This window comes from Hydra viridissima, unplaced genomic scaffold, assembly GCF_058129835.1.
Source record: "Hydra viridissima isolate aposymbiotic clone 2 unplaced genomic scaffold, HvirCarnegie_v1 scaffold_12, whole genome shotgun sequence".
Classification (NCBI taxonomy): Eukaryota; Metazoa; Cnidaria; class Hydrozoa; order Anthoathecata; family Hydridae; genus Hydra; species Hydra viridissima.
The window spans coordinates 11,189,190-11,200,190 of record NW_028324311.1 but is presented as its reverse complement, the minus strand read 5'-3'; the positions used below and the strand labels follow the sequence as shown (position 1 = coordinate 11,200,190).

The window sequence follows — 11,001 nt, the reverse complement described above, 5'->3', positions numbered from 1 at the left end:
TGTTGATATACCAAAATTGTTGATATAATAGCCGATATATATTGTTGGTATCTCTAAGAAAATTAAAACATGTTATCTTTGTTAAGTTTTAGGAATTTAAAAAAAAATCAACAATTGACCCCGGTCAACAAAGTCACCCCGGCGACTAAAGTTACTCCGGTTGACGGTACCATTTTGAATACTTTTTTAACGGGCAAACTTTTCTAACGCCGTAAGGCGTTAAAAAAGTTTTAATGATTTTGCGCATGCGCAGATTTCACATTTAATAAACTTTTTTAACGACTAACTTTTTTAACGCAACACCGGTGTTTAGAGTGGTTCTGCAGAATGTTCAAACGCATGCCAGAATTTGTCTAATCTAAAAAGAACCGTGGATTGCCATGGCGTTGCTATTATTGTGCAGTTTAGTAAAGATTCAATTAAGTATTGTACTAAATAATAATAATCTTTACAATGATAATAAAAGTAATTATTGCGTGTTTTCTTCTGATTCGACCGGACTTTCTAATTATGTAAAGATAGTAACTATTAAACTGGTCTGACATGGTGAAAGGAATCAAGTCTCCAAAGTTTTATTTTTGATTTCTATTCTATTCTGCTAATGAAAGATATAACTCGTTATCTTTTGCTAATCTTTATGCAGCGACATCTGCCAGATATCAAAAGTACAAATCTTGTAATAGAAGACAAAAGTACAACGCAAGTTGCATTTTCTGACTTGAAATCTGTTGTATTTCTGACTTCAGTTCGCTAATGATATATCTGTTTTATACCTAACACAATTCAAAAGAACAAACTATAGTTAAGATAACCAGTTCGAATATAAAAACGAATCGTTTTTCGGCTTCTATTACATATTACTAAGCTTGATGATTAAAAATCACTTCATTGCATTTTTTAAAATTTGAAGAGTCAAATCTCCTTAAATAAAGTTGTGATTTTTACTACCTGTTTTTTAAAATGTTGGTATGAGCAAGAAAAAAATGCAGGATTCATGTGACAATCCACTGAATACCAATCAAGCAGAAGTTGACAGTGAGAGTGACTCAGAAGATTCGTTTTTATCTCATTATCAGCGTAAAGTTTTGTTGACTACAGTTATTCTTGAAAAGAATACAAAACTTGCTACAATATGCTTTATGCTAGTTGTTGTTCTTGAAAGAGCAGCTTATTACAGTTTAGTTGCAAACCTTGCATACTTTTTATTAGCATATCTTAACTATAATAACCTACAGAGTGTAATCATGGTGCAGATTTTTTTTGGTATGACATGGATATTTTGCATTATTGGTGGAGTTCTTGGAGATTTTATACTTGGAAGGTTTCGTACAATTGTTGTTGGTTTACTTATATATATTGTTGGTTTTGGAATGTTGCCTATTATCAAATATGTTGCAAATCCAAAAGATGATATTATTAACAAAGGAAACAGTCCTTGGTTTATTGTGTGGATTTTTTTCTCTCTGTTCATTATATCTTTTGCTGAAGGTTGCTTTAAATCAAACATGTCCCCATTTGGAGCTGATCAGCTGACTGATACTGAAGATGTAGAGTTAAAGACCTTTTTTAATTACTACTACTGGGCAATTAACATTGGTGCTTTAGTGGGTTTTGTTCCAATGACTTACCTTCAACAAAAGCTTGGTTTTATTATTGGGTATTCAGTGTCTGTATTCTTGCTAGTAGTTTCATTAATTGTCTTCTACATAACACAAGAAAAGAACTACAATCTAGTAATACCATCACATGGTAAGTTGCTGAAAAAACTAATTCAAATATGCTGTTATGCTAGAAGAAAATCTGAAGCTAGGTAAATCTATCATAGCAATAAATATACTTTTACTATGTTGAGTTTCTTACAGGCACACTGTTAACTATAATTGACTTTTGTGAACTTTTTATGAAAGTTTTTTCTTCCATTTTGCTATAAAACTAAAAAAAAAAAAAGAAAAATGGAAGGGATAATGAAAGCTATATATATATATTTGTTCTACAGTCAATCAAGTTATGTACCTATACAGCATTGGCTTGATAGAGCAAAAGTCATGCATGGTGGCAAATATTCAGATGCTGATATTGAAGATATCAAAAAGTTGTTTTCAGTTCTTCCTACACTTTTTTTTATTACTTTATATTGCACAGGGTACTATCAGGTATTTTTGATTGTTTGATATTTCTTTAGCTAAGTTAAACTAATTTTGTTGTTGTTTTATGTTAGTCAAGTGGTTTGTTCATAAAGTTTTAAAATATTTTGTTTAGAACTATAGATTATATTTACATTAAGTTTCCTTAACTTTAAAAATTGTATTCTGGAGTGTTTTTTAAATAGTTTCTGATCATAAATAAATGTTGTTAGTTTGAGTTGCTCATCTAATTTTAGTAAAACATTATTGCATTCCATTTGTAGAGACTTTTTATTTTACAAATCAGATTTTATTTATTTTTTAATTGTCCATTATTTTTCCATTAAAAGCCCTAATCATGTAGCCCTATTTATTACTGCCTTATCACCTCTTTATCACCTCTTTTTTTCCAGATTCATTGTTACCTTTTAATTTTGACTGTAGGTTTCAAGCCTTTACCTGGTTCAAGGTATTCATATGAATGTTAATTTTGGTTCTAGGCCTATTCCAGCAGCCTGGTTAAGTATCCTAAATATTATTACTGTTCTTATTTTTGTTCCTCTTATTGACAAATACTTGCATTCTTACCTCTTGAAGCAGCAAGTTTATCAACATTATGTTTTTCGGATGTCTATTGGTAAGTGTTTAAATTTCCTTCATGATGGCTTGTGACATCTTAGATTTTCTGAAAGTTGTTGTTTAAATAACTTTAAAGCTACTCTCACAATATTCAGAGTGATTGAAATTAGTTTATTTTGGTTCTATTTTTGTTTTGTGTAACTTAAGTATATGTTATTTATTAAAATTTTAATTAAGATTTAAGTTTAAAAGTGTACCTTGAATCATTTTTTCTTTTTTAATTGAGTTTCTAAGTGATTTATGTATCAGTTACACATAGTTCTTAAGTTTCTAGTTTTGTTAAGAAAAGAATTCTGATGAAGAAACACCAAAATTTATTCCAATGAGCTGAATAACTGCAACTTATCTTCTACTTCAATAATATTATTTTAAGATTTTAATGTTTAATGTCACATTAATCAGCTTTTAAACACATGATGTTAGTGTTTAAAGTTTAATGTAACTTTATTTGGTTTTTTAAGGTATAAATTTAAATGTAAAGTATGTTTAAAATAATTCTCTTCTTTAACAACAGACTTAAAAATGTTCTCTTCAAAAAGTCTCATGAAAGTTTTTTTCTCAAATAAAATAGTTTGAAAGCATTTCTATATCTGATTTTTGATTGGTCATCAGGTTTTTTTTATAATTTTTCCTGCCAATAGATATGTTTTTTGTACAATCAAGTATTATGAACTGATATAAATATTTTGTTCATTTTAAAATAATCAATATTGTCTGTGTACCAAATATTGATAGCAAATGTTGTCTTTACATTGAAAGGTATGATTTTGGGAGCTTTGTCTCTATATGCTGCTGGCACCATTGAATATTATCGGGTGAATAATAAAAATATCGTAGTCAATACTTTTGACTTAAGCAAAAATACCAAAGTAATTGCAGCGAACATGACCATCTTGTACCAAGTACCTCAGTATGTGCTCATGGGTTTATCTGAGATATTTGTTATTATTTCAGGTAGCATTTTTTATTTGTTTGGGAATTACTTGTATTTACTGTAAACTTGTATTAGATGTTTTAGTTTGTGATAAAGTTAGGTTCAACTTTTAGTTTAAAATAAACTACAAAAGTATTAAAAATCTTACTTTTAGAAAAGTAGAAAATTGGGTAATTTAAGTTTGGCAAAATTATTTTTGCTTTAACATTTTAGGTTCCTTTCACATGTTTTTTTTTTCCATCAAACTTAAGTTAAATGATTACTTTTACTTTTACATGTATAAGCATTTTTTTTTTTTTTTTTTTTTTTCATCAGGTTTGCAGTATGCTTACTGTGAATCACCAAAGTCAATGCAAAGTTTTGTCACCAGCTTGTTCTTCCTTGTAAATGGTCTAGGGACTTTTTTGAGTACCATATTCATTTTAGTTGGAAATGCTCTAAAACTTGAAGTTTTAATAGCATCAAATCAGTTTTTGAGTGGTAATTTGTACTATTACTTTTACTTTTTGAGTTTCTTAAATGTCTTTAATTTGATTGGCTTTCTTGTTTATGCTTGGTTCAAAATACAGCACCTAGAAAGAACTAAATTATATAATAATGTGATTTCATGTATCCAAGATACAGAGGCAATTGCTAACAATTAATGACAATTTTTTTCTTTCCAGTTTCCTTAAATTAGTTATACTAATTCATAAAAAACAATTTAAAAGTTTTCTCTTAATAAATCCTTGTAAAAAGTTACTTTTTTTTATAAAAGCTTTGTCCAACTTGTAATTCTTACTTTTTCTATGTGCCATTTTTCTATTTTTTTAAAGCAAATGTTTATGAGTTTTGGAATGTTTTAAATTGGTAAACGCAAATCTTTTTGGACCAGATTTTGTGTTTTTGTATGTTACATTAAAGATTAGAATTTTCTTATAAAAGTATGTATGATTTGTAAAAGAAGTTTGTTTTGTTCATTTGTTTTTTCATTTTGACGCAACATTTTACTCTATGTTAACATTTTTAGATAAAATGCTAGTACGTTAAATTTAAAACCCATATTTTATTGAATATTTCAAAATGGTTTTTCTAGTTACTATCCTCACATTTTAACTGAATTGTAAATATTATAGTTTTTTTATTTTGACTCAACATTTTACTATTGATATCTCTATTCTTATCATTTTTAGATAAAAAGTTTGTGCGTTAAATTTAAAAGTTTTTTATTCATTTTTAGATAAATAGTTTTTCCTGCTTCTTGTGATTACATTTTCACTGAATTGTAAAAAATTTATAATTTTCAAATAAATACAAAAAAGCAGTTTAATTTCTTTATTGTAATCCCAACATATCTTATACAGCATAAAGGCATAAGTGGTGAAGAACAAAAATTACAAGTCTTGCTTGTAAGACCTCATGAGTATCAGGTTTTTGGAATCAATTTGATACCAAAGTCATTTGCAGCAGTTAAGCACAGTGGCAACATTTTGAATGATGAGATAAATTAACTAAGATATTGTTGTTTAATTTAGAATAAATTGTGAAAACAATTTTTTGATATAAGTCTATGAAATCATCAAAATAGGAACAAGATTATTTCAGCATAAAGTTGTCACTATAAACGAATCAAAATTTTTAATAAAACCCACTTTTTTTTAACTAATTTTTATTTAATTTTAACTTTAGTTTATTTTATACTTTTATATGCTTTTCAAAGCAGTTTTTTTGTTTGGTTTTAATGCATAAGTTTCATTCTTGTTTTTCCAATTTGTTACTCTATTTTTTTATTTTTTTTGTAGACAGTAATTTGGAAGAATATGAAAACAGGATTTGATGTCTTCCTGATATCTTATGAGGTAATATTTATGTTTGATGTCAACGTAATGTTTTTATGATTACTACATTTTTATTGTTATAATAACATGTGGTTATTCTTTATCATGCATAAATTTCTTTACTTTAAATGGTTGTCTAACTATTAGCTTAACTTAGCTTTAAATAATACAACTTAGGGATAGCTTAATAATTTAAATATTCAAGAATTAAAATTAAAAAAAAGTTTAAAGCAACTTAACAAAGTTAGTCCTTAAGTGAGAAAATTAAATGAAATCTACAAACCATTTTTCTGCTACAGTATACCTGAAAATTTGTGGAGCTATAGTTTAGCCTATTTATAGCAACTGCAATACCTTATAATAAATTATCATATTAAAAAAAAAAGGTAAAGTTGACCTACCCTAATACATATATATCATACAAATCACCCAAGGTACCAAAGTACCCACAAAAAACCAGGTAACTTTCCAGTTTTTAAAACCATCAGCTGTGTACCCATTTTCACTCTTAGCCTTTATCAACAGCCAGGGTTTCTACTCAACCTTGACTGTTGGTAAAGGCTTAGTTCTTATGATGATAAAGGAGTTTAGTGTTATATTCTATAATTGAGACATTTTTTTTTACTTAGAAAAGTAATATTGAAACTTAAAAATTTTAAACAAAGTCATCAAACAATTTAGCCATCAGCAATTGTGCATCTTGATCTTAAATCTCTGTAAGTTTTTACAAACATTTAAGCTTTTTCTCTTCCTAAATGATTTCTATTTTTGCTCCAAATAATTTGCTCCAAAAATCTTTCAATCAATCTAGTACTAGCTGGACAAGTGCAAAACTGCCGTAAAAACCTTGCAAAGTTCACAGGCCAATTTTAAAGACTTAGATTCCTTCATTTCTATAATTCTCCACCAATTTGTTGCTGATGTTGTGCCTTTTTCACTATCATTGAGTTTTATAGTATGATACCTTCATATTTGGATCTTTTATATTGGCCAGAAAATGACATGGAATAATTGCCTTCTTAAACCTCTTTAAAGGATCATCTTTGTACAGAGCCAATTTTTCATCATGTATGAGGCTTTGCCAAATCTCAACTTCTTTATACAATGTTTTATCATCTGCCTGCAACTACAGCAAACACAATTTAGTTTATAATTATGCAAATAAAGTTAATGATGTAACAGTGCTAGAAATATGTAGTTTTAATATATTTACTATCATCAATTTTAATACATCCAGTAACTAAATCTAAAAAAACTTATTAATCTTATCTAATGCATCATCAACAATTTTCAGTTGTAAATCATTATCAAGATCATTTTTCATTGAATACCTTAACCTGGGTTTTTTTGCTTAAAAACCCGGGTTAAGGTATCTCTAGAAAATCATTGATAGTTCCTGAAAAAAAAAAATTGATAGTTCCTGGGTTGATGTATTACTAGAAAATTTTTTAATTTTTCCTGCCAACAGCAGGTAAAAAGATGTTACTTAATACTAGCCTTACATTTTTATTGGTATCTTGGAGTTTGCTCAAAACTGCATTGAAACAAAATAACTGAGGTGAATATAGAATTTCTTGAATACAGATTTTATAGATATACCTATTATATCTTAATCACATTAATTTATAGATATACCTATTATATCTTAATCACATTAATTTATAGATATACCTATTATATCTTAATCACATTAATTTATAGATATATGTTTTTTAATTAAATTTATTTGTCATAAGCTTATGGAACTTTTATTTTTCATGGTAATAGTTATGTTATCAATAATTATTTTTGTTGTTTTTAAAAGTTCATAAATTTACTTTCAACCTTTTATAGGTTAAATGGCAAATATTGGTAGTTGATAAAAGTCACAGGCTTAAAAGTCAATGCTTTGCAACGAACTATCAGCAGTGTAAGGTCTATCAAGGTGTATATATCAGCGGTAAGGTGTAAAACACAAATTTAGAACTTATTTTTATTTATTATCATGGCTGAATTTAAAATTGTAGGGCCCCCTGGGCAAGAAAATTTCTAAGGACTCCTAATACTAGGAAAAATAATTAAGAATGACCTTTCTTTCAAAAAATGTTAAAGGTTCTTTTTGAATAAATCTCTTTTTAATTATAGACATTTCTTTTGAATTTAGAAATTTCTGACGAATAAAATGACGACTCATTTTTGCCCTATCGTAGTAAAAGGAAGTACGATGGCTCCGCGCAAAATCGGACTTTCTGCAATCTCCGCGGAAAACAAATTTGGCATATCTGCTTTCTCCGTATGTAAAACAAAATTGGCATATCTGCAATCTCCGCGTAAAACAAAATTGGACTATCTGCATTTTTGCCAGATACATTTTTGGACTATCTGCGTTTTTCGGGTGCATAAATTTTTGGTGGTGTTTCTTTAAATATTTGAAGTTTTTTATAAAATTCTACAATTTTTTAAATAATAGCGATTATTTAAACATTTACTAATAGCGATTATTTAAACACAAAACTTTGATCATAACTTGATTAAGTTTGTGAGTAATCAAGTAGTTTTAGTTAAGATAAATATGTTAAAAATAACTTATGTTGTTGTTAATAATAACATAGCATATGTAACAAAACATTGTTATGTTATATAGTAAATTGCTAAATTCTGCTAAATTAAGATGCTAAATTCATCATACATACTTTGTCAATTTTATTTAGCCTTGTTGTTGTGACTAATAACTTTAGATCAAACTAAATTCTTGTTATGTTATGTTGCAATGTTGCTAAGTGGTCTTTATACGCAAGATCTGCATATAAATATATACAGGATGTCTGCCAAATCAGGGAAATGCCAGGGAATTCGGATATCTTCAAAAAAATCAGGGGATTATCAGAGAAATTAGGTTAAATTTTAGAAAAATCAGGAAAGATGAATCTATCAAACTTATATAACTTAAATAAGTTGTATATAGTACACGTAATCTAAAAGTTTATTTGGCAGAACTTTTCTTGATATATTTAATGTGGGTTGTATTACTGTTTATATTTTTGTAGTTGAAGAGCATTTTTCTAAACGATAAATAGGTAAATATCAGGGAAAAGCCAGGGAAATCCAACTTAAAATATTGGCAGAAACCCTATATATATATATATATATATATATATATATATATATATATATATATATATATATATATATATATATAACTATATTAGTGTATTCTATAAATAGAGTGCTCAATGCTCTTAAAGAGCAGAGCAGTAGTAAATTAGTAAAAACCCTTATCTATTTTTTTCTTCCACAACTTGTTTCACCATCAATAAGTAATCAGGAAGGTTAACAAATTAATCATTAGTTAACATGTTATATATTAACCTTATATATTTATAAACTTATCTTTCACCATCACTAGGGTCATCAGACTTCCTGATGAACCTACTGATGGTAAAACAAGCTGTCAAATAACAAATTAGATAAGTATTTTTGATAAAATATATATATATATATATATATATACATACATACATACATACATACATACATACATACATACATACATACATACATATATTTATATATACACGTATATATACACACACGCATATATAAATATATATGTAAATATATATATATATAGTAACTTAGATCGTAACTAACAAAATTATTGTTATTAACCTATTTTTGTTCATTAAGCAATCAAACTATGTGGAGTTTTCTTTGTTGTCTACTTAAAACCATTCTTTTTTGGAGATGCCACTTAACTGAACACAAACTAGTTAAAAACTCAAGCATGAGTATTAAACATTATGGTTTCCAACTTTTCTTAAACTTGGTTTATCAATAATTAGGATCAAAATCAAACTGAACCTAAGGTTCAGTTGGATTTGAGCTCTAAACCATTAAACATTGGTTTAATCAGATGTCACCTCAACTGCAGTGATGATCAAACAATTTTGGTCCAATTATATTTGATAATTTTTACATATCCAAGACTTTGGGATGTAATGATGTATAAAAAAGGGTTGTAATTTTTTCACTATGATAGTAATAACTATGATACAATCAAAAATAGCTGTATTTTTTCTATAAAAGAATAATTACAAAGTAACAAAAAACTGCTGTTTTAAATAAACATATCCTTAACTTGCACATTGATCTGAATATCAGGCTTTTATTACTTTTACAGTATACCCAATATAATAAATTATCACATTTGTAATAGACAATATTAATTACTTGAATTTAAATTATAGTCACATTTAGGTAACTTTTAACTTTAGAAATTATAATTTAACATACAAACACAACTTATCTAAAAACATCTATAATTTTGTAGTCCTAACATATTTTTAAGATCTAACATATTTTATTTGACGATAGCAATAATACACTTGAATTAATTAATTTTTGAAGCTAAACATACCAACTTGTTATTTTCACATTTAACCAAAACATGACTGACTGCTATATGCTATATAGTATACCTATATAATATAGATAACACAGTAACACTACTTTTTTTTTTTCTGTTGAAAATAGACAAACTTGAAAAACACCAAACAATGTTTCGAATAAGCCTCGTAAAACTGTAAAACGTTTTCTTAATCCAGCAGCATTTTAATTTCAAATTAAATTTGAATACATAAAATTGGTTTTGCGATCAGCTACACTTTGATCAATTCATGATGTGTATACGCTTACTAAGTTCAGACTTGAGATTAAAGTAGATGCAGACTGTTCTTATTTTAGCTGCTAAAATGATGTTCTAAAAATATTGTAAATTTTTCATTTGCATTAACATACCATATGTCATATAACTATTTAAAACAATTACTTACAAAATCAAATGTGGCAAGTGAAACTTTGTGTTAAAACTTAAACAGATTTATATCTCAGGAATAGATGGAAAATAATGCAATTACTGTCTTCTTATTAACAACTTTTATCATCAGATCTGCCATTTGTAGTGAAATCACATTTTGACAAGGCGCATAATTTCATGCAATAAAAACTTTGAACGCCCGGAGAATGCAGATAGTTCAAAAATAAAGCTGGCGGAAAATACAGATAGTCCAATTTTGTTTTACGCGGAGATTGCAGATAGATCAATTTTGTTTTTGGTGGAGATTGCAGATAGTCCGATTTTGCGCGGAGCCATCGAGTAAGTCCATGTTAAACCTAAAAAAACTTTGCGACGTCACCCCCGCTGAATGCGAAGTAAATCCTTCGCATTCAGCGTTGTAAACTGTTTTAAGAAGCCCAGTAACCCAGAAACTGAAAGAGCAATGTGTTTTTTCTGCCAAAAATTGAACTTCGGTGAGTTGCTTCCTTTTAATATATATCACTTAATCTATATTCTTTGTTTGGTTGGATGACGTGTGAAAAGAAAGAGGTTCTAGGGAGCATTAAAAATCCAGCCATAAATAAACAAGTAAAAGTACACCTGTATGTTTAAAGAATTTAAATTCTTTTGTAGTTAGAGTTTTTTTTTTTATATATATATATATATTTTAGT

At 27.6% G+C, this 11,001-nt stretch overlaps 1 protein-coding gene across 4 annotated transcripts; it reads left to right on the top strand.

Moving 5' to 3' along the window:
• Positions 1-293: 293 nt before the first annotated feature.
• LOC149881267 (solute carrier family 15 member 4-like) lies at positions 294-8,074 on the top strand. 4 transcript variants are annotated; one of them, XM_090068458.1, is made up of 8 exons: positions 294-1,810; positions 1,997-2,153; positions 2,568-2,760; positions 3,522-3,716; positions 4,012-4,176; positions 5,478-5,534; positions 7,347-7,452; positions 7,657-8,074. In XM_090068458.1, the coding sequence occupies exons 1-6, from the start codon at positions 969-971 to the stop codon at positions 5,510-5,512; spliced, it is 1,587 nt and encodes a 528-aa protein (XP_089924584.1). In that variant the 5' UTR covers positions 294-968; the 3' UTR covers positions 5,513-5,534; positions 7,347-7,452; positions 7,657-8,074. The 4 variants fall into 4 exon arrangements, with proteins under 4 accessions (XP_089924584.1, XP_089924583.1, XP_089924582.1 ...); XM_090068457.1 differs by lacking the exon at positions 7,657-8,074 and adding an exon at positions 4,512-4,619 and having other exon boundaries at positions 7,347-7,453; XM_090068456.1 differs by lacking the exons at positions 5,478-5,534; positions 7,347-7,452; positions 7,657-8,074 and having other exon boundaries at positions 4,012-4,447.
• Positions 8,075-11,001: the final 2,927 nt, after the last annotated feature.